The sequence below is a fragment of the Pavona decussata genome, unplaced genomic scaffold (assembly GCF_977016875.1).
Source record: "Pavona decussata unplaced genomic scaffold, jaPavDecu1.1 SCAFFOLD_64, whole genome shotgun sequence".
NCBI classification, from domain to species: Eukaryota; Metazoa; Cnidaria; class Anthozoa; order Scleractinia; family Agariciidae; genus Pavona; species Pavona decussata.
The window spans coordinates 4,934,953-4,958,104 of NW_028145484.1; the positions used below are offsets into that span (position 1 = coordinate 4,934,953).

Consider the following 23,152-nt stretch of genomic DNA (forward strand, 5'->3'; position numbering starts at 1 on the left):
TAAACTTTATGGATTAGGGGGTTAGTTTCCAAAGAAACTGTTGCACTGCATTGGTGGGGAGTAGAAACGAGTGTTTGGTTTATCAATAGAGTTGACAAGGTAAATTGAACGTTAGCCCTTTGCTCTGGACTCTGAGCACTCGAATCTCTTTATTGTGGCCTGAATTTACCTTTAGTTTATAATTATCAACTCTGTGGATAAACCAAACATTCAAGAGACTTTTGCTTTGGCTCATTAGCAGTTGCAAACATTTGAACCAATTTCTGTGAAAATGAACTGTAATTGATGCTCTGTAACTGTCAGTGCATGTTGCAACTAAATGCAGTTGATTAAGATGTCTGAGCTCATTGTCTGGACTTGCCATCAGTTTATTTGATTTCATACAATGAAGGAATTGACTTTGGTTTGTGTGAACTTTATTGGTGATGTGGCATTTGTTTAGGCTTTGGGAAGAAGTAGTAAATTAAATCTTGTACTTCAGCTGGCAAAAAGGAAAGAGGCATCAATAAAAACTTGGCATCCCATCCCACCAAGTACCGCAGCTTGGGTTGAGTGGATGTTACAGCATGGGCCATTGCATCAACCACCTTGTAAATATGTGGCGATCCCATCTGTCGAATTTTGACAAGACTTTCTTTGGCTAAAAAATGAACAAGAGGACAAGGGAATTGTCAAAAGACTTGAAATAAGGTTGTGTTTGCACCTCCTAATCCAAAAAAACATTTAAAAACAGTGTATTATGGCATTCTTTACCAAACTGAAGCATGGTTACCCATGATTTTCATTTTGGATTCTAACAGCTTGTTGCATATTGTTGTAATTAATCGTGCAAAAATAACCATGGCATTATATTAGTAGGGACTGTCCTCAAGAAACCCAAGGATTATCCAAGATGCACAGAACTTATGCACAGTGACAACATGATGCACTGTCCAGGTTGAATCCAGGTGTTTGGGACATAGGCTTCAATAGATTGTGTCAGTTGACCTGTCTAGACACAATACCAATAAAGGAAAGTACTGGAAACAGTGTGTACGAGTCTAGGGATATTTTGAAAGGGAAACCTAAATTTTGTTCATGTGGCTGACTGGTGCTGAGTTTACATTGTGAAGAGGAGAGACCCTGGCAACAATGTGGATACTGAGATAGAGAATAAACTTCATCCCTGCCTCAAGCAACAGTAAAATGGCCCAGTTAAAAAGTGCTTCAATCATTGAAATAACCTCATTCAGAGCGGTTCTTTTCTTAAAGCCAGTTGGCTGGGTTTTTTTTCTGTTGGATGAGACATTGAGTAGTATGGGAGGGGAGAGAGGGGAATGAAGGGAAGTGCCTTCTTTCAATTCTCCTTGGTTTGAACCTTGCATCTTGTCTTTTAATTGCATGGGCTAGGTTTGCTGTTTATTCTCCATTGAAGGTTTTTCTTTTGCTTGTACCCCAACCCCTTGAAATTTCTATTTTTAGTGATGTCTGATGAGCCCTCATCCCCAGAAATTATTTGTGGAAAAATATAACCTTTTTTCTGTGGGGTGGAGAGGGGTAGGATGAGGGAGGTCTTGACAAAGAGAATGCCGCTCAAAGTTACCATACCTTGCTCATAAAACTCAACTCCATAACATTCTCTGGTGTCCATATCAAGGTTTTCCCACAATCGTTGAAGGCACCTGCGATTCTTTTCAGCCCCTGTGATGTTGGTTTTGAACATGCCAGGTTCAACAATATGCACTGTAACTCTAAAATGCCTCATTTCATTACGCAAAGAATCTGAAAATGCTTCTACACCAAATTTGGATATGCAATATGCTGCTGCACCTGGAGAGGCAAGTCTTCCTGAGATACTCGCAACATTGACAATACGCCCCTCCGTTTTCTTTAGCAAAGGTAAGAATGTTTTGCACACTGAAACCATCCCCCAGAGATTGACATCAACAACTCTCTTCATTTCTTCCACGGTCATCCATTCTATCGGCCCTGGGTATCCAATCCCTGCATTGTTTACCACAGCCCATAAACTTGAACCTGGAATCATTAGAAGATATTTTAACATTGTATTCGTTCAAAGAAAATGGAGTGCAAAAAAAATTCAGAATGAAAGGAATGAGAAAAAGGTGATGATGTTCATGAGTGCAGGTCATTGTTATACGGTATAACTTTCCAAATTAAATATGCCCCCTCTCTATGAAACCCTCCCTCTCTTTGAATACCCCGTACCCCCTACCCCAAAATGTGCATGCAGGGGAGAAGGGGGGGACGAGCTTAGAGGACTTATGGTAAGTAAAATATTACAATTTTTTTTTTGTTATTTTTCTTTTATTTCTTAATTAGTATTTATTAATTTTTTTAGTAGTCCTCGATCCCCGATCTCCGATCCCAGGTCCTCGATCCTGATTTTCCAGGAACCCAGGGAACCCCCCCCCCCCCCCCCCGGCACCCCGTCGATTGTGGCTAATTCTTGAGCTTACTTTTTAGAAGCATAATCTTGCTAAAGTTTATTGTAGAACAAATTAAATCTACTGAAATACATCTTCAAATATATCTTCAAAACTATAAAAGAAAAACATTGTACAATCAGCTGTATAATATAAGCTCTATACCTTGGGATGGGAGAAGTGATTTGACTACTTCCAAAGCCTTCTGTACATCATTCTGCTCAGCAACATCCACTTTTAAAGTAGTAAGTCGTTGAGAACATTCATTTTTCAGCTTAGCTTGTCCTTCTGCAGTCAGACAAGCAGCAAAAACCTGCAAACCCAGCGCATCGAGCTTCTTGGCGAGCATCCACTGTCGCATCCCGTGATAAGAACAGCTTTCTTCTCCAGATTGGACACATCAAAGTCACGAAACAGAAAGCAAAAACTGACGTACAAAGTTAAAACAAACCCAATAAAAACCAGAAAGCCTTGGAAGGACAAAAGAAAGGAAACTAATTGACCAAGCATGTCCATTGTCGTTTCAAGTACGAAAATAAGTCGCTCTTTCTCCACTGGGTAAAAATGTCTTGTGATGACAGCGTGACAGAAATCACCCGCGTGACTACAAGTGTGATCACACCCGTGATCACGGTGGGATCACTCCTCTAGTGTGCTTGCGTTATCACGTATGATCCTTGTTTCCGGGATGTGTGGTCCTGGAGTATTTGCTGATCACGCCTACTCTTTTTACTGGGGTCCGGTTGTCCAACAATTTGCATTGGCCACACATCAACTAAAATAAAATCAGGATTGACTTGGAATGATGTCCCGGCCAGGGAACTGGTCAGATTGGAAATTTACATGAACTATTTACAACTACAGAACATCTTGAAAGGAAAATGAGAAAAGAATTTAGGTTAAAATTTGAAGGGCTCAGTGGAAAAAGAGTGTGAGTGATTGGACCTGATTAAAGCTAAGGCCAATGTTCACTGACCAAAACCAAGGCCCGCAGAGGCAGAGGTGCCCCCCACCCCCCACTGTGATGGGAGGTCTTTTAGCAAAAATAACAGACTTGTTCAGATGTGACCAACAAACAGGTTGTTTGATTGTCATTTTGTAGCTGGTTATGACTTCACATGGGTATGGGTAATCGGATATACACAAGTTAATTGCTTTTAGTAATATATTTTGTCAGAGTAAATTTTCTGGAAATATATCAATAGACTTAGCAGTAAGAATAATACACCTAAACTAAGGAGTCTTTTTGAAATCTGGCCTAGTATATGTATGATGGTACTAGGTCTGCTGTTGGCACTCCTTAAATTAATGAGGGTGTACGTCACAAAGAACAAAATAATGCTTTGCATTAATTAAGGCACAATGAAAACCACTAAAAAGGCACTGAAAGTAACACATTAATGAAAGAAAAAGGTGAAATCAGTTACAAGAATCATCTCTATCTTCAGTTGACCAAAATTCACAACAAAAGAATCATGCTAGCTGATATCCTAGATAAGAGTTTCTATGATTACTTATCCTTACGACAGCTTATACCGTCAAACCTTCCATAAGGGACCACCCAAAACGTCAAGCCTTGGTGGTCACTAACAGGAAGTGGTCACTTACGAGAGGTCACAAGGGGTCTAAATTTTGAACTCATTAGCATAAAGTGACTCCAGAGATTTAGTAGCCCAAAAACGTTTTTATACTTAAATTCCAAAATTATATTGGCAAAATAATTTCAGTATCCATAATATTAATTTGATGGTTTGCCTGTGATAAGTAACCTAAAGGCATAATGGAACAAGTCTATTTCTAGAAACCTGGTACCTCCAATTGTGACATTCATGTCCCCTAAACTACTCAAAAATGTACATGTGATAACCTTACAAAGGCAAATTGTGCAACTCCCGACAGGGGATTGATATGAGGACGTATGTGACAAGTGGTCGCTTATGGGAGGTTAAAAACAAAAGAAAATTGCAAAATGTCATCTCTAAAAGTGGTTGCAGTTGCCTACGAGAGTTTGTCAGTTATAGGAGGTTCCAACTATAGTGATAATTGACTGGGGAGATTTTGGTATTTTGGAAAAGTGGTCACTCAAGAGAGGTGGTCACAAGGGGAGGTTCGACTGTATTATTAATCACACGCATAGATCAATCACGATTAGTTATTCCTTCAGGTGTTTTGAGAACCAAATCTTGTACTTCAGATGGCAGCAATGAAAGAGGCCTCCAGAAGATCTTGTGGTCCCATCCCACCACATACCGCAACCTGGGTCGAGTGGACATTACAGCATGAGCCATTGCATCAACCACCTTGTAGATATGTGGCGACATGAAAAATGAGTACTTGTTTCTGCAGTTTGATTTGACTGGAAGTGTAAACACATTGGAAATCATAAACTCTTCTGTATTTTAACACAACTTATTAAAGATGGCAGAAAAATTCATCTGTGCTAATGATGATGATGATGATGATGATGATGATGATGGTATTAAGGTGATGATTGATGGGTGATAATGATGATGGTGATAAATTGTAGTAATAATAATGATGATAATGATAGGTGGTGGTGGTAGCCTGCATATATGTCCTAATATTATATTTTGGCCAGGTGCATGCAGGTGGTGATGATAGCAATGGCACAAGCAACAGCAATGATAATGGGGATGATGATTATGGTGATGTTGATGGAAGTGATGATGATGTTGGTGGTGGAGATCGTGATGGTGGCAGTGGTGCATGGTGGTAATGATGATTGATGGTGATGATTGGTGGTGGTGATGCTCATGATGATGATGTCGGCGGTGGTGGTGATTATAAATAATGATGGTGAAGATGATGGTGATGGTGCATTGAGTCCACTAGATGACATGTTATCATGGGTTCACAGAACATGAATCACATACTCGCTAACCATTATCACATTTTTTTTTGGGGGGGGGAGGGGGGGTTTGAAAGCCACTGAAGTCTGGGTTTCAGCTAAGAAGTACAATATTATTCACAGAGAACATTTTTGTCAAACTCCTAGTTTCATGCAGAATTCTGTTGTATAATTTAATCACAAACACCTCGATGGCCAGCTATCTTGAAACTCTAATTCACAGGTTGAGTCCAAGTATGTTGCTTACCTTCCTTATAAAACTCAGTTCCATAACTTTTCTTGGTCTCCTCATCCAGGTTATCCCATAATCTCTCCAGTACCTGGACATTCTTTGCACGATCTGTTATGTTTGTTTTGAACATACCAGGTTCAATAATGTGAACTGTAACCCTAAATGGCTTAACTTCTCTGCGCAATGAATCACAGAATGCTTGCACACCATACTTGGATATGCAATAAGCTGCCACACCAGGAATACAAACTCTACCCCATGAGCTTGCAACATTGATGACACGTCCTTTGGATCTCTTGAGCAGAGGTAGGAATGCCTTGGTTACTGACACTGTCCCCCAGAGATTAACATCAACAACTCTCTTCATTTCCTCTACAGTGACCCATTCAATCATCCCAATGTTTGCAATTCCTGCATTGTTTACTATGGCCCACAAACCTAAAATCAAAATTAATAGTTCATGCAAGAATTACAAATAAAAACATTTATTTAATTTAGATATATACATTATAAGCTTCTAGATTGATCCCCACCCATACAATATCTGGCAGACCGCTCTGGTGTCTTGGCTAAAAGCCTTAAAAAAAAAAAAAGTGATATTGCAGCTTCTTCTACTAGGCACTGCTGGAAACGACTAATGCAGTACTTTTACAACGATTGCACTAATTGCATTAAACCCAAGTAATGCAGGTAATTTTTTTGGTGCAACTGTACTGGTCGCGCAACGATGTACTGTTGCAAGTTGCCATTGTCCATCTCCGCCTGCAATAAATTTCAATGATGCAAATGACGTCCATTTCCTGCAACGTAAAAATTGCTGGCAATAAGCGCAACAATCACAACTTCGACCTTGCAACGCAATCTTTGTTGCGCAATAAGTTTGCATTGAGTATTGCTTCGCCGCGTCTTCACATCACAACGCACAATGTTGCAGATCGGTAGAGTATTATTACGTGAAAAAATGCAGTGGTAATACAATGTATGTAATTCTGCTCCTGTACACTCAACTATTTCGTCAGTGGAAATTAAACGGCACAGCGCCTTGAACTGTGCATGCTAGATGCTTGTTCTTCTCACCTTGGGAAGGAAGGCGTGATTTGACTACTTCCAAAGCGCTCTGTACATCGTTCTGCTCAGCAACATCCAGTTTTAAAGTGGTCAGTCGTTGAGAACATTCACTTTTCAGCTTAGCTTGTCCTTCTGCCGTCAGACAAGCAGCAAAAACCTGCAAACCCCGCGCATCGAGCTTCTTGGCGAGTTCGTAACCGAATCCACTGTCGCATCCCGTGATAAGGACAGCTTTCTTCTCCAGATTGGACACATCAACATCACGAAACAGAAAGCAAAAACTGACATAAAAAGTTACCGAAAAAACAACTAGCAACAGAATCCCTTCGAAGGAAAACAAAAAAGGATAAAATTCACTAAACATGACGGAACTTCGAAATGGTTCAGCGCCTAGGCCGGCTATTGAAAATCACGTCAAGTCACCCAATCGGTCACGCAACTTTAGCCGTGGTCGTTTCCATTATGTCACTAGGGAACTCAACTACCTTGGGACTTGAGGGAAAATAACGACCTCTCATCCTCCCTGGTCCATTGGGAGGCCAAAAAAGTGTCTCAGGGGATGTTTTCGGACACACTGATTCGATTGAAAGCTTTTAAAAGAATATTTCTATTTCGTCCAAAAATGGACTTTTCTCCAAGAGGTAAGTCCAGGGTTTTTGGTCAAAAATCACCAAATTTTGAACCCGGTATTTTTCACTTGTTTATGTCCCTAGGGATCTCAGCGTTTCGTAAAACTCCCTTGGGAATCATTTTTAACTGCAAATAACGCCCTGACAAAGAATTTTCTATTTAACTCTCACTTTTGTCGGCTGTTTCTTTGTCCCTGGTCCCTTTGGAGCCCTTAAAAGTGTGTAGGGGACATTTTTGGACACACTGATTCCCTTAGAAACCTTTAAAACAATATTTGTAATTTCGTCCAAAAATCGACTTTTTTCCAACGGGTAAGTCCAGGGTTTTCGGTCAAAAATGATTAAATTTTGAAGTCGGCATTCTTCACTTGTTAATGTCCTTAGAAATCTGGGCGTTTCGTAAAACTCCCTTGGGAATCATTTTTAAGTGCAAATAAGGCCCTCACAAAGACTTCTCTTTAACTCTTTCCCAAAACTCATCATTTGTCGGCTCTTTCTTTGTCCCTGGCCCCTTTGAAGCCCTTAAAAGTGTCTCAAGGGACATTTTTGGACAAACTGATCCGATTGGAAACATCTCGTCCAAAAATCGACCTTTTTCCAAGGGACCAGTGTGTCCAGGGTTTTTTAGTCAAAAATAACAAAATTTTGAAGTCAACGTTTTTCACTTGTTTATGTCCCTAAGGATCTCGGCGTTACATAAAACTCCCTTGGGAATCATTTTTAAGTGCAAAGAAGGCCCTCACAAAGCATTTTCTCTCTTACACTCACCCTGACCACATCTTTTGTCGGCTATTTCTTTGTCCCTGGTCCCTTTCGAGCCCTAAAAAAGGTCTCAGGGGACATTTTTGGACATACTAATTCGATTGGAAACTTTTAAAAGAACATTTGTATTTTGTCCAAAAATCGACTTTTTTCCAAAGGTTAAAGTCCAGGGTTTTTGGTAAAAAATGACCACATTTTGAAGTCGGCATTTTTCACTTGTTTATGTCCCTAGGGATCTCGGCGTTTCGTAAAACTCCCTTGGGAATCATTTTTAACTGCAAATAACGCCCTGAAAAATAACTTTCTGTTTGACACTCACCATGACCTCATCTTTTGTCGACTATTTCTTTGTCCCCGGTCCCTCGGAATTTTTCAATTGTTCATGTCAGTAGCGATGTAGGCGTGTCGTAAAACTCCCTTGGGAATCATTTTTAAGTGCAAATAAGACTCTCACAAAGAATTTTCTCTTTAACTCTCTCCAAGACCTCATCTTTTGTCGGCTATTTCTTTGTCCCTGGTCATTTTGGAGCCCTAAAAAGTGTCTCAGTGGACATTTTTAGACACACTGATTCAATTGGAAGCTCTTAAAAGAATATTTGTATTTCGTCCAAAAATCGGCTTTTTTTAAAGGGGTAAGTCCAGGGTGTTTGGTCAAAAATGATCAAATTTTGAAGTCGGCATGTTTTACTTGTTTATGTCCCTAGGGTTCTGGGCGTTTCGAAAACTCCCTTGAGAGTCATTTTTAAGTCCAAATAAGGCCCTCACAAAGAATTTTCTCTCAATAAACTCTCTTCCAGACCTCATCTTTTTTCGGCTATTTCTTTGTTCCTGGTTCCTTTGGAACCCTCAAAAGTGTCTCAGGGGAAATGTTTGGACACACTGATTCGATTGAAAACTTTTAAAAGAATATTTGTATTTCTTCCAAAAATCGATTTTTTTTCAAGGGGTAAGTCCACGGTTTTTAGTCAAAACTGACGAAATTTTGTTGTCGGCATTTTTCACTTGTTATGTCCCTAGGGATCTCTGCGTTTCGTAAAACTCCCTTGGAAATCATTTTTAAGTGCAAAAAAAGCCCTCACAAAGAATTTTTTCTTTAACTATCTCCCAGACCTCATCTTTGACGGCTATTTCAATGTCCCTGGCCTCTTGGGAGCCCTAAAAAGTGTCTCAGGGGACATTTTTTGACACACTAATTCGATTGAAAACTTTTAAAAGATTATTTGTATTTCGTCCAAAATCGACTTTTTTCCAAGGGGCAAGTCCAGGGTTTTGGTCAAAAATGACCACATTTTGAAGTCGGCATTTTTCACTTGTTTATGTTCTTAGAGATCTCAGCATTTCATAAAACTCTCTTTGAATTTATTTTCAAGTGCAAATAAGGCCCTCACAAAGACGTTTCTCTTTAACTCTCTCCCAGACCTCATCTTCTGTAGGCTATTTCTTTGTCCCTGGTCCCTTTGGAGCCCTAAAAAGTGTCTCAGGGGACATTTTTGGACACACTGATTCGATTGGAAACTTTTAAAAGAATATTTGTATTTCGACAGAAAAATCAACTTTTTTCCAAGGGGTGAGTGCAGGGTTTTTGGTCAAAAATGACCAAATTTTCAAGTCGGCATTTTTCACTTGTTTATGTCTCTAGGGATCTTGGCGTTTTCTAAAACTCTCTTGGAAATCATTTTTAACTGTAAATAAGGCCATCACAAAGAATTGTTTTTAACTCTATCCCAGACCTCGTCTTTTGTCGGCTATTTCTTTGTCCCTGGTCCCTTTGGAGCCCTAAAAAGTGTCTCAGGGGACATTTTTGGACACGCTGATTCGATTGGAAACTTTTAAAAGAATATTTGTATTTCGTCCAAAAATCGAGTCTTTTCCAAGGGGTAAGTCCAGGATGTTTGGTCAAAAATGACCAAATTTTAAAGTTGGCATTTTTTACTTGTTTATGTCCCTAGGGATCTCGGCGTTTCGTAAAACTCCCTTGGGAATCATTTTTAAGTGCAAATAAGGCCCTCACAAAGAATTTTCTCTATAACTCTCTCCCAGTCCTCATCTTTTGTCGGCTATTTCTTTGTCCCTGGAGAGCCCTTAAAAGTGTCTTAGAAGACATTTTTGGACACGCTGATTCGATTGGAATTTTTTAAAAGAATATTTTGTATTTCCTCCAAAAATCGACTCTTAGTCCAGGTTTTTTCGTAAAAAATGACCAAATTTTGAAGTCGGCATTTTTCACTTGTTTATGTCCCTTGGGATGTCGGCGTTTCGTAAAACTCCCCTGGGAATCCTTTTTAAGTTCAAATAAGACCCTCACAAAGAATTTTGTCTTTAACTCTTTCCCAGACCTCATCTTTTGTCGGTCATTTCTTTGTCCCAGGTCCCTTTAGAGCCCTAAAAAGTGTCTCGGAGGACATTTTCCACACACTGATTCGATTGGAAAATTTTAAAAGAATATTTGTATTTTGACCAAAAATGGACTTTTTCCAAAGGGGTAAGTCCAGGGTTTTTGGTCAATAATGACCAAATTTTGAAGTTGGTATTTTTCCCTTGCTTATGTCGCTTGGGATCACGGCGTTTCGTAAAACTCCCTTGGGAATCATTTTTAAGTGCAAATAAGGCCCTAAGAAAGAATTGTCTTATAACTCTCTCCCAGACCTCATCTTTTATCGGCTATTTCTTTGTCTCTGGTCTCTTTGGAGCCCTAAAAAGTGTCTCAGATGACAGTTTTTGACACACTGATTCGATTGGAAACTTTTAAAAGAATATTTGTATTTCGTCCAAAAATCGGCTTTTTTTAAATGCGGTAAGTCCAGGGTTTTTGGTAAAAAATGACCAAATTTTTAAGTCGGCATTTTTCACTTGTTTATATCCCTTGGGATCTTATGGTTTCGTAAAACTCCCCTGGGAATCATTTTTAAGGGCAAAAAAGGCCCTCAAAGAATTTTCTCATAAACTCTCTCCCAGATCTCATCTTTTGTTGGCTATTTCTTTGTCCCTTGTCCCTTTGGAGCCCAAAAACGTTTCTTAGGGGACATTTCTGGACACACTGATTCGATTGGAAATTTTTAAAAGAATATTTGTATTTCGTCCAAAAATCGACTTTTTTCTAAGGGGTATGTCCAGGGTTTTTGGTCAAAAATGACGAAATTTTGTAGTCGGCATTTTTCACTTGTTATGTCCCTAGGGATCTCTGCGTTTCGTAAAACTCCCTTGGAAATCATTTTTAAGTGCAAAAAAAGCTCTCACAAAGAATTTTTTCTTTAACTATCTCCCAGACCTCATCTTTGACGGCTATTTCAATGTCCCTGGCCTCTTGGGAGCCCTAAAAAGTGTCTCAGGGGACATTTTTTGACACACTAATTCGATTGAAAACTTTTAAAAGATTATTTGTATTTCGTCCAAAATCGACTTTTTTCCAAGGGGCAAGTCCAGGGTTTTGGTCAAAAATGACCACATTTTGAAGTCGGCATTTTTCACTTGTTTATGTTCTTAGAGATCTCAGCATTTCATAAAACTCTCTTTGAATTTATTTTCAAGTGCAAATAAGGCCCTCACAAAGACGTTTCTCTTTAACTCTCTCCCAGACCTCATCTTCTGTAGGCTATTTCTTTGTCCCTGGTCCCTTTGGAGCCCTAAAAAGTGTCTCAGGGGACATTTTTGGACACACTGATTCGATTGGAAACTTTTAAAAGAATATTTGTATTTCGACAGAAAAATCAACTTTTTTCCAAGGGGTGAGTGCAGGGTTTTTGGTCAAAAATGACCAAATTTTCAAGTCGGCATTTTTCACTTGTTTATGTCTCTAGGGATCTTGGCGTTTTCTAAAACTCTCTTGGAAATCATTTTTAACTGTAAATAAGGCCATCACAAAGAATTGTTTTTAACTCTATCCCAGACCTCGTCTTTTGTCGGCTATTTCTTTGTCCCTGGTCCCTTTGGAGCCCTAAAAAGTGTCTCAGGGGACATTTTTGGACACGCTGATTCGATTGGAAACTTTTAAAAGAATATTTGTATTTCGTCCAAAAATCGAGTCTTTTCCAAGGGGTAAGTCCAGGATGTTTGGTCAAAAATGACCAAATTTTAAAGTTGGCATTTTTTACTTGTTTATGTCCCTAGGGATCTCGGCGTTTCGTAAAACTCCCTTGGGAATCATTTTTAAGTGCAAATAAGGCCCTCACAAAGAATTTTCTCTATAACTCTCTCCCAGTCCTCATCTTTTGTCGGCTATTTCTTTGTCCCTGGAGAGCCCTTAAAAGTGTCTTAGAAGACATTTTTGGACACGCTGATTCGATTGGAATTTTTTAAAAGAATATTTTGTATTTCCTCCAAAAATCGACTCTTAGTCCAGGTTTTTTCGTAAAAAATGACCAAATTTTGAAGTCGGCATTTTTCACTTGTTTATGTCCCTTGGGATGTCGGCGTTTCGTAAAACTCCCCTGGGAATCCTTTTTAAGTTCAAATAAGACCCTCACAAAGAATTTTGTCTTTAACTCTTTCCCAGACCTCATCTTTTGTCGGTCATTTCTTTGTCCCAGGTCCCTTTAGAGCCCTAAAAAGTGTCTCGGAGGACATTTTCCACACACTGATTCGATTGGAAAATTTTAAAAGAATATTTGTATTTTGACCAAAAATGGACTTTTTCCAAAGGGGTAAGTCCAGGGTTTTTGGTCAATAATGACCAAATTTTGAAGTTGGTATTTTTCCCTTGCTTATGTCGCTTGGGATCACGGCGTTTCGTAAAACTCCCTTGGGAATCATTTTTAAGTGCAAATAAGGCCCTAAGAAAGAATTGTCTTATAACTCTCTCCCAGACCTCATCTTTTATCGGCTATTTCTTTGTCTCTGGTCTCTTTGGAGCCCTAAAAAGTGTCTCAGATGACAGTTTTTGACACACTGATTCGATTGGAAACTTTTAAAAGAATATTTGTATTTCGTCCAAAAATCGGCTTTTTTTAAATGCGGTAAGTCCAGGGTTTTTGGTAAAAAATGACCAAATTTTTAAGTCGGCATTTTTCACTTGTTTATATCCCTTGGGATCTTATGGTTTCGTAAAACTCTCCTGGGAATCATTTTTAAGGGCAAAAAAGGCCCTCAAAGAATTTTCTCATAAACTCTCTCCCAGATCTCATCTTTTGTTGGCTATTTCTTTGTCCCTTGTCCCTTTGGAGCCCAAAAACGTTTCTTAGGGGACATTTCTGGACACACTGATTCGATTGGAAATTTTTAAAAGAATATTTGTATTTCGTCCAAAAATCGACTTTTTTCTAAGGGGTATGTCCAGGGTTTTTGGTCAAAAATGACGAAATTTTGTAGTCGGCATTTTTCACTTGTTATGTCCCTAGGGATCTCTGCGTTTCGTAAAACTCCCTTGGAAATCATTTTTAAGTGCAAAAAAAGCTCTCACAAAGAATTTTTTCTTTAACTATCTCCCAGACCTCATCTTTGACGGCTATTTCAATGTCCCTGGCCTCTTGGGAGCCCTAAAAAGTGTCTCAGGGGACATTTTTTGACACACTAATTCGATTGAAAACTTTTAAAAGATTATTTGTATTTCGTCCAAAATCGACTTTTTTCCAAGGGGCAAGTCCAGGGTTTTGGTCAAAAATGACCACATTTTGAAGTCGGCATTTTTCACTTGTTTATGTTCTTAGAGATCTCAGCATTTCATAAAACTCTCTTTGAATTTATTTTCAAGTGCAAATAAGGCCCTCACAAAGACGTTTCTCTTTAACTCTCTCCCAGACCTCATCTTCTGTAGGCTATTTCTTTGTCCCTGGTCCCTTTGGAGCCCTAAAAAGTGTCTCAGGGGACATTTTTGGACACACTGATTCGATTGGAAACTTTTAAAAGAATATTTGTATTTCGACAGAAAAATCAACTTTTTTCCAAGGGGTGAGTGCAGGGTTTTTGGTCAAAAATGACCAAATTTTCAAGTCGGCATTTTTCACTTGTTTATGTCTCTAGGGATCTTGGCGTTTTCTAAAACTCTCTTGGAAATCATTTTTAACTGTAAATAAGGCCATCACAAAGAATTGTTTTTAACTCTATCCCAGACCTCGTCTTTTGTCGGCTATTTCTTTGTCCCTGGTCCCTTTGGAGCCCTAAAAAGTGTCTCAGGGGACATTTTTGGACACGCTGATTCGATTGGAAACTTTTAAAAGAATATTTGTATTTCGTCCAAAAATCGAGTCTTTTCCAAGGGGTAAGTCCAGGATGTTTGGTCAAAAATGACCAAATTTTAAAGTTGGCATTTTTTACTTGTTTATGTCCCTAGGGATCTCGGCGTTTCGTAAAACTCCCTTGGGAATCATTTTTAAGTGCAAATAAGGCCCTCACAAAGAATTTTCTCTATAACTCTCTCCCAGTCCTCATCTTTTGTCGGCTATTTCTTTGTCCCTGGAGAGCCCTTAAAAGTGTCTTAGAAGACATTTTTGGACACGCTGATTCGATTGGAATTTTTTAAAAGAATATTTTGTATTTCCTCCAAAAATCGACTCTTAGTCCAGGTTTTTTCGTAAAAAATGACCAAATTTTGAAGTCGGCATTTTTCACTTGTTTATGTCCCTTGGGATGTCGGCGTTTCGTAAAACTCCCCTGGGAATCCTTTTTAAGTTCAAATAAGACCCTCACAAAGAATTTTGTCTTTAACTCTTTCCCAGACCTCATCTTTTGTCGGTCATTTCTTTGTCCCAGGTCCCTTTAGAGCCCTAAAAAGTGTCTCGGAGGACATTTTCCACACACTGATTCGATTGGAAAATTTTAAAAGAATATTTGTATTTTGACCAAAAATGGACTTTTTCCAAAGGGGTAAGTCCAGGGTTTTTGGTCAATAATGACCAAATTTTGAAGTTGGTATTTTTCCCTTGCTTATGTCGCTTGGGATCACGGCGTTTCGTAAAACTCCCTTGGGAATCATTTTTAAGTGCAAATAAGGCCCTAAGAAAGAATTGTCTTATAACTCTCTCCCAGACCTCATCTTTTATCGGCTATTTCTTTGTCTCTGGTCTCTTTGGAGCCCTAAAAAGTGTCTCAGATGACAGTTTTTGACACACTGATTCGATTGGAAACTTTTAAAAGAATATTTGTATTTCGTCCAAAAATCGGCTTTTTTTAAATGCGGTAAGTCCAGGGTTTTTGGTAAAAAATGACCAAATTTTTAAGTCGGCATTTTTCACTTGTTTATATCCCTTGGGATCTTATGGTTTCGTAAAACTCTCCTGGGAATCATTTTTAAGGGCAAAAAAGGCCCTCAAAGAATTTTCTCATAAACTCTCTCCCAGATCTCATCTTTTGTTGGCTATTTCTTTGTCCCTTGTCCCTTTGGAGCCCAAAAACGTTTCTTAGGGGACATTTCTGGACACACTGATTCGATTGGAAATTTTTAAAAGAATATTTGTATTTCGTCCAAAAATCGACTTTTTTCTAAGGGGTATGTCCAGGGTTTTTGGTCAAAAATGACGAAATTTTGTAGTCGGCATTTTTCACTTGTTATGTCCCTAGGGATCTCTGCGTTTCGTAAAACTCCCTTGGAAATCATTTTTAAGTGCAAAAAAAGCTCTCACAAAGAATTTTTTCTTTAACTATCTCCCAGACCTCATCTTTGACGGCTATTTCAATGTCCCTGGCCTCTTGGGAGCCCTAAAAAGTGTCTCAGGGGACATTTTTTGACACACTAATTCGATTGAAAACTTTTAAAAGATTATTTGTATTTCGTCCAAAATCGACTTTTTTCCAAGGGGCAAGTCCAGGGTTTTGGTCAAAAATGACCACATTTTGAAGTCGGCATTTTTCACTTGTTTATGTTCTTAGAGATCTCAGCATTTCATAAAACTCTCTTTGAATTTATTTTCAAGTGCAAATAAGGCCCTCACAAAGACGTTTCTCTTTAACTCTCTCCCAGACCTCATCTTCTGTAGGCTATTTCTTTGTCCCTGGTCCCTTTGGAGCCCTAAAAAGTGTCTCAGGGGACATTTTTGGACACACTGATTCGATTGGAAACTTTTAAAAGAATATTTGTATTTCGACAGAAAAATCAACTTTTTTCCAAGGGGTGAGTGCAGGGTTTTTGGTCAAAAATGACCAAATTTTCAAGTCGGCATTTTTCACTTGTTTATGTCTCTAGGGATCTTGGCGTTTTCTAAAACTCTCTTGGAAATCATTTTTAACTGTAAATAAGGCCATCACAAAGAATTGTTTTTAACTCTATCCCAGACCTCGTCTTTTGTCGGCTATTTCTTTGTCCCTGGTCCCTTTGGAGCCCTAAAAAGTGTCTCAGGGGACATTTTTGGACACGCTGATTCGATTGGAAACTTTTAAAAGAATATTTGTATTTCGTCCAAAAATCGAGTCTTTTCCAAGGGGTAAGTCCAGGATGTTTGGTCAAAAATGACCAAATTTTAAAGTTGGCATTTTTTACTTGTTTATGTCCCTAGGGATCTCGGCGTTTCGTAAAACTCCCTTGGGAATCATTTTTAAGTGCAAATAAGGCCCTCACAAAGAATTTTCTCTATAACTCTCTCCCAGTCCTCATCTTTTGTCGGCTATTTCTTTGTCCCTGGAGAGCCCTTAAAAGTGTCTTAGAAGACATTTTTGGACACGCTGATTCGATTGGAATTTTTTAAAAGAATATTTTGTATTTCCTCCAAAAATCGACTCTTAGTCCAGGTTTTTTCGTAAAAAATGACCAAATTTTGAAGTCGGCATTTTTCACTTGTTTATGTCCCTTGGGATGTCGGCGTTTCGTAAAACTCCCCTGGGAATCCTTTTTAAGTTCAAATAAGACCCTCACAAAGAATTTTGTCTTTAACTCTTTCCCAGACCTCATCTTTTGTCGGTCATTTCTTTGTCCCAGGTCCCTTTAGAGCCCTAAAAAGTGTCTCGGAGGACATTTTCCACACACTGATTCGATTGGAAAATTTTAAAAGAATATTTGTATTTTGACCAAAAATGGACTTTTTCCAAAGGGGTAAGTCCAGGGTTTTTGGTCAATAATGACCAAATTTTGAAGTTGGTATTTTTCCCTTGCTTATGTCGCTTGGGATCACGGCGTTTCGTAAAACTCCCTTGGGAATCATTTTTAAGTGCAAATAAGGCCCTAAGAAAGAATTGTCTTATAACTCTCTCCCAGACCTCATCTTTTATCGGCTATTTCTTTGTCTCTGGTCTCTTTGGAGCCCTAAAAAGTGTCTCAGATGACAGTTTTTGACACACTGATTCGATTGGAAACTTTTAAAAGAATATTTGTATTTCGTCCAAAAATCGGCTTTTTTTAAATGCGGTAAGTCCAGGGTTTTTGGTAAAAAATGACCAAATTTTTAAGTCGGCATTTTTCACTTGTTTATATCCCTTGGGATCTTATGGTTTCGTAAAACTCCCCTGGGAATCATTTTTAAGGGCAAAAAAGGCCCTCAAAGAATTTTCTCATAAACTCTCTCCCAGATCTCATCTTTTGTTGGCTATTTCTTTGTCCCTTGTCCCTTTGGAGCCCAAAAACGTTTCTTAGGGGACATTTCTGGACACACTGATTCGATTGGAAATTTTTAAAAGAATATTTGTATTTCGTCCAAAAATCGACTTTTTTCTAAGGGGTATGTCCAGGGTTTTTGGTCAAAAATGACGAAATTTTGTAGTCGGCATTTTTCACTTGTTATGTCCCTAGGGATCTCTGCGTTTCGTAAAACTCCCTTGGAAATCATTTTTAAGTGCAAAAAAAGCTCTCACAAAGAATTTTTTCTTTAACTATCTCCCAGACCTCATCTTTGACGGCTATTTCAATGTCCCTGGCCTCTTGGGAGCCCTAAAAAGTGTCTCAGGGGACATTTTTTGACACACTTATTCGATTGAAAACTTTTAAAAGATTATTTGTATTTCGTCCAAAATCGACTTTTTTCCAAGGGGCAAGTCCAGGGTTTTGGTCAAAAATGACCACATTTTGAAGTCGGCATTTTTCACTTGTTTATGTTCTTAGAGATCTCAGCATTTCATAAAACTCTCTTTGAATTTATTTTCAAGTGCAAATAAGGCCCTCACAAAGACGTTTCTCTTTAACTCTCTCCCAGACCTCATCTTCTGTAGGCTATTTCTTTGTCCCTGGTCCCTTTGGAGCCCTAAAAAGTGTCTCAGGGGACATTTTTGGACACACTGATTCGATTGGAAACTTTTAAAAGAATATTTGTATTTCGACAGAAAAATCAACTTTTTTCCAAGGGGTGAGTGCAGGGTTTTTGGTCAAAAATGACCAAATTTTCAAGTCGGCATTTTTCACTTGTTTATGTCTCTAGGGATCTTGGCGTTTTCTAAAACTCTCTTGGAAATCATTTTTAACTGTAAATAAGGCCATCACAAAGAATTGTTTTTAACTCTATCCCAGACCTCGTCTTTTGTCGGCTATTTCTTTGTCCCTGGTCCCTTTGGAGCCCTAAAAAGTGTCTCAGGGGACATTTTTGGACACGCTGATTCGATTGGAAACTTTTAAAAGAATATTTGTATTTCGTCCAAAAATCGAGTCTTTTCCAAGGGGTAAGTCCAGGATGTTTGGTCAAAAATGACCAAATTTTAAAGTTGGCATTTTTTACTTGTTTATGTCCCTAGGGATCTCGGCGTTTCGTAAAACTCCCTTGGGAATCATTTTTAAGTGCAAATAAGGCCCTCACAAAGAATTTTCTCTATAACTCTCTCCCAGTCCTCATCTTTTGTCGGCTATTTCTTTGTCCCTGGAGAGCCCTTAAAAGTGTCTTAGAAGACATTTTTGGACACGCTGATTCGATTGGAATTTTTTAAAAGAATATTTTGTATTTCCTCCAAAAATCGACTCTTAGTCCAGGTTTTTTCGTAAAAAATGACCAAATTTTGAAGTCGGCATTTTTCACTTGTTTATGTCCCTTGGGATGTCGGCGTTTCGTAAAACTCCCCTGGGAATCCTTTTTAAGTTCAAATAAGACCCTCACAAAGAATTTTGTCTTTAACTCTTTCCCAGACCTCATCTTTTGTCGGTCATTTCTTTGTCCCAGGTCCCTTTAGAGCCCTAAAAAGTGTCTCGGAGGACATTTTCCACACACTGATTCGATTGGAAAATTTTAAAAGAATATTTGTATTTTGACCAAAAATGGACTTTTTCCAAAGGGGTAAGTCCAGGGTTTTTGGTCAATAATGACCAAATTTTGAAGTTGGTATTTTTCCCTTGCTTATGTCGCTTGGGATCACGGCGTTTCGTAAAACTCCCTTGGGAATCATTTTTAAGTGCAAATAAGGCCCTAAGAAAGAATTGTCTTATAACTCTCTCCCAGACCTCATCTTTTATCGGCTATTTCTTTGTCTCTGGTCTCTTTGGAGCCCTAAAAAGTGTCTCAGATGACAGTTTTTGACACACTGATTCGATTGGAAACTTTTAAAAGAATATTTGTATTTCGTCCAAAAATCGGCTTTTTTTAAATGCGGTAAGTCCAGGGTTTTTGGTAAAAAATGACCAAATTTTTAAGTCGGCATTTTTCACTTGTTTATATCCCTTGGGATCTTATGGTTTCGTAAAACTCCCCTGGGAATCATTTTTAAGGGCAAAAAAGGCCCTCAAAGAATTTTCTCATAAACTCTCTCCCAGATCTCATCTTTTGTTGGCTATTTCTTTGTCCCTTGTCCCTTTGGAGCCCAAAAACGTTTCTTAGGGGACATTTCTGGACACACTGATTCGATTGGAAATTTTTAAAAGAATATTTGTATTTCGTCCAAAAATCGACTTTTTTCTAAGGGGTATGTCCAGGGTTTTTGGTCAAAAATGACGAAATTTTGTAGTCGGCATTTTTCACTTGTTATGTCCCTAGGGATCTCTGCGTTTCGTAAAACTCCCTTGGAAATCATTTTTAAGTGCAAAAAAAGCTCTCACAAAGAATTTTTTCTTTAACTATCTCCCAGACCTCATCTTTGACGGCTATTTCAATGTCCCTGGCCTCTTGGGAGCCCTAAAAAGTGTCTCAGGGGACATTTTTTGACACACTTATTCGATTGAAAACTTTTAAAAGATTATTTGTATTTCGTCCAAAATCGACTTTTTTCCAAGGGGCAAGTCCAGGGTTTTGGTCAAAAATGACCACATTTTGAAGTCGGCATTTTTCACTTGTTTATGTTCTTAGAGATCTCAGCATTTCATAAAACTCTCTTTGAATTTATTTTCAAGTGCAAATAAGGCCCTCACAAAGACGTTTCTCTTTAACTCTCTCCCAGACCTCATCTTCTGTAGGCTATTTCTTTGTCCCTGGTCCCTTTGGAGCCCTAAAAAGTGTCTCAGGGGACATTTTTGGACACACTGATTCGATTGGAAACTTTTAAAAGAATATTTGTATTTCGACAGAAAAATCAACTTTTTTCCAAGGGGTGAGTGCAGGGTTTTTGGTCAAAAATGACCAAATTTTCAAGTCGGCATTTTTCACTTGTTTATGTCTCTAGGGATCTTGGCGTTTTCTAAAACTCTCTTGGAAATCATTTTTAACTGTAAATAAGGCCATCACAAAGAATTGTTTTTAACTCTATCCCAGACCTCGTCTTTTGTCGGCTATTTCTTTGTCCCTGGTCCCTTTGGAGCCCTAAAAAGTGTCTCAGGGGACATTTTTGGACACGCTGATTCGATTGGAAACTTTTAAAAGAATATTTGTATTTCGTCCAAAAATCGAGTCTTTTCCAAGGGGTAAGTCCAGGATGTTTGGTCAAAAATGACCAAATTTTAAAGTTGGCATTTTTTACTTGTTTATGTCCCTAGGGATCTCGGCGTTTCGTAAAACTCCCTTGGGAATCATTTTTAAGTGCAAATAAGGCCCTCACAAAGAATTTTCTCTATAACTCTCTCCCAGTCCTCATCTTTTGTCGGCTATTTCTTTGTCCCTGGAGAGCCCTTAAAAGTGTCTTAGAAGACATTTTTGGACACGCTGATTCGATTGGAATTTTTTAAAAGAATATTTTGTATTTCCTCCAAAAATCGACTCTTAGTCCAGGTTTTTTCGTAAAAAATGACCAAATTTTGAAGTCGGCATTTTTCACTTGTTTATGTCCCTTGGGATGTCGGCGTTTCGTAAAACTCCCCTGGGAATCCTTTTTAAGTTCAAATAAGACCCTCACAAAGAATTTTGTCTTTAACTCTTTCCCAGACCTCATCTTTTGTCGGTCATTTCTTTGTCCCAGGTCCCTTTAGAGCCCTAAAAAGTGTCTCGGAGGACATTTTCCACACACTGATTCGATTGGAAAATTTTAAAAGAATATTTGTATTTTGACCAAAAATGGACTTTTTCCAAAGGGGTAAGTCCAGGGTTTTTGGTCAATAATGACCAAATTTTGAAGTTGGTATTTTTCCCTTGCTTATGTCGCTTGGGATCACGGCGTTTCGTAAAACTCCCTTGGGAATCATTTTTAAGTGCAAATAAGGCCCTAAGAAAGAATTGTCTTATAACTCTCTCCCAGACCTCATCTTTTATCGGCTATTTCTTTGTCTCTGGTCTCTTTGGAGCCCTAAAAAGTGTCTCAGATGACAGTTTTTGACACACTTATTCGATTGGAAACTTTTAAAAGAATATTTGTATTTCGTCCAAAAATCGGCTTTTTTTAAATGCGGTAAGTCCAGGGTTTTTGGTAAAAAATGACCAAATTTTTAAGTCGGCATTTTTCACTTGTTTATATCCCTTGGGATCTTATGGTTTCGTAAAACTCCCCTGGGAATCATTTTTAAGGGCAAAAAAGGCCCTCAAAGAATTTTCTCATAAACTCTCTCCCAGATCTCATCTTTTGTTGGCTATTTCTTTGTCCCTTGTCCCTTTGGAGCCCAAAAACGTTTCTTAGGGGACATTTCTGGACACACTGATTCGATTGGAAATTTTTAAAAGAATATTTGTATTTCGTCCAAAAATCGACTTTTTTCTAAGGGGTATGTCCAGGGTTTTTGGTCAAAAATGACGAAATTTTGTAGTCGGCATTTTTCACTTGTTATGTCCCTAGGGATCTCTGCGTTTCGTAAAACTCCCTTGGAAATCATTTTTAAGTGCAAAAAAAGCTCTCACAAAGAATTTTTTCTTTAACTATCTCCCAGACCTCATCTTTGACGGCTATTTCAATGTCCCTGGCCTCTTGGGAGCCCTAAAAAGTGTCTCAGGGGACATTTTTTGACACACTCATTCCATTGAAAACTTTTAAAAGACTATTTGTATTTCGTCCAAAATCGACTTTTTTCCAAGGGGTAAGTCCAGGGTGTTTGGTCAAAAATGACCAAATTTTGAACTCAGTATTTTTCACTTGTTTATGTCCCTAGGGATCTCGGCGTTTCATAAAACTCCCTTGCCAATCATTTTTAAGTGCAAATAAGGCCCTCACAAAGAATTTTCTCTTTTACGCTAACCCTGACCTTATTTTTGTCGGCTATTTCTTTTTCCCTGAACCCTTGGAAGCCCTAAAAAGTGTCCCAGGGGACATTTTTGGACACAATGATTTAATTGGAAACTTTTAATAGAACATTTGTATTTTGTCCAAAAATCGACTTTTTTCTAAAGGGTAAGTCCAGGGTTTTTGGTCAAAAATGACCAAATTTTCAAGTCGGCATTTTTTACTTGTTTATGTCTCTAGGGATCTCGGGGTTTCGTAAAACTCCCTTAGGAATCATTTCTAAATGCAAATAAGGCTCTCATAAAGAATTGTCTCTGTAACTCTCTCCCAGACCTTATCTTTTGTCGGGTATTTCTTTGTCCCTGGTCCCTTTGGAGCCCTAAAAAGTGTCCCAGGGGGACAATTTTGGACACACTAATTTGATTGGAAACTTTTAAAAGAATATTTGTATTCCGTCCAAAAATCGACTTATTTCCAGGGTTTTTGGTCAAAAATCACCAAATTTTGAAGTTTGCATTCTTTACTTGTTTATGTCCCTAGGGATTTCAGCGTTTCGTAAAACTCTCTTGGGAATCATTTTTAAGTGCAAATAAGGCCCTCACAAACAATTTTCTCTTAAACTCTCTCCCAGACCTTATCTTTTGTCGGCTATTTCTTTGTCCCAGGTCCCTTTGGAGCCCTAAAAAGTGTTTTAGGGGACATTTTTGGACACACTGATTCGATTGGAAACTTGTAAAAGAATAATTGTATTTGGTCCAAAACTCGACTTATTCCCAAGGGATAAGTCCAGGGTTTTTGGTCAAAAATGACCAAATTTTCA

At 38.5% G+C, this 23,152-nt stretch overlaps 1 protein-coding gene and 1 pseudogene across 2 annotated transcripts; both read right to left on the minus strand.

The window, feature by feature from the left end:
• Positions 1–339: 339 nt before the first annotated feature.
• LOC146478663 (short-chain dehydrogenase/reductase family 9C member 7-like) lies at positions 340–3,369 on the minus strand (annotated as a pseudogene). The gene is made up of 3 exons (XR_014865152.1): positions 2,592–3,369; positions 1,588–2,016; positions 340–640 (listed from the first exon to the last, which is right to left on the minus strand). The product of XR_014865152.1 is annotated as a short-chain dehydrogenase/reductase family 9C member 7-like (transcript).
• A 582-nt stretch (positions 3,370–3,951) lies between these two features.
• Positions 3,952–7,381, minus strand: LOC146478664 (retinol dehydrogenase 7-like). The gene is made up of 3 exons (XM_085112257.1): positions 6,605–7,381; positions 5,543–5,965; positions 3,952–4,782 (listed from the first exon to the last, which is right to left on the minus strand). Exons 1-3 carry the CDS (start codon positions 6,957–6,959, stop codon positions 4,565–4,567), a joined length of 996 nt encoding a protein of 331 aa, XP_084968383.1. The 5' UTR covers positions 6,960–7,381; the 3' UTR covers positions 3,952–4,564.
• Positions 7,382–23,152: the final 15,771 nt, after the last annotated feature.

What these genes read in the sequence shown, in the direction of transcription:
- LOC146478664 (XM_085112257.1), bottom strand. Translation starts at nt 6,959, where the DNA reads ATGTTTAGTGAATTTTATCCTTTTTTGTTTTCCTTCGAAGGGATTCTG. An exon ending in ATCACGCCTTCCTTCCCAAG is followed by an intron (nt 5,966 to 6,604) that starts GTGAGAAGAACA and finishes TTTTGATTTTAG; the next exon opens with GTTTGTGGGCCATAGTAAAC. An exon ending in AACTGAGTTTTATAAGGAAG is followed by an intron (nt 4,783 to 5,542) that starts GTAAGCAACATA and finishes TTACACTTCCAG; the next exon opens with TCAAATCAAACTGCAGAAAC.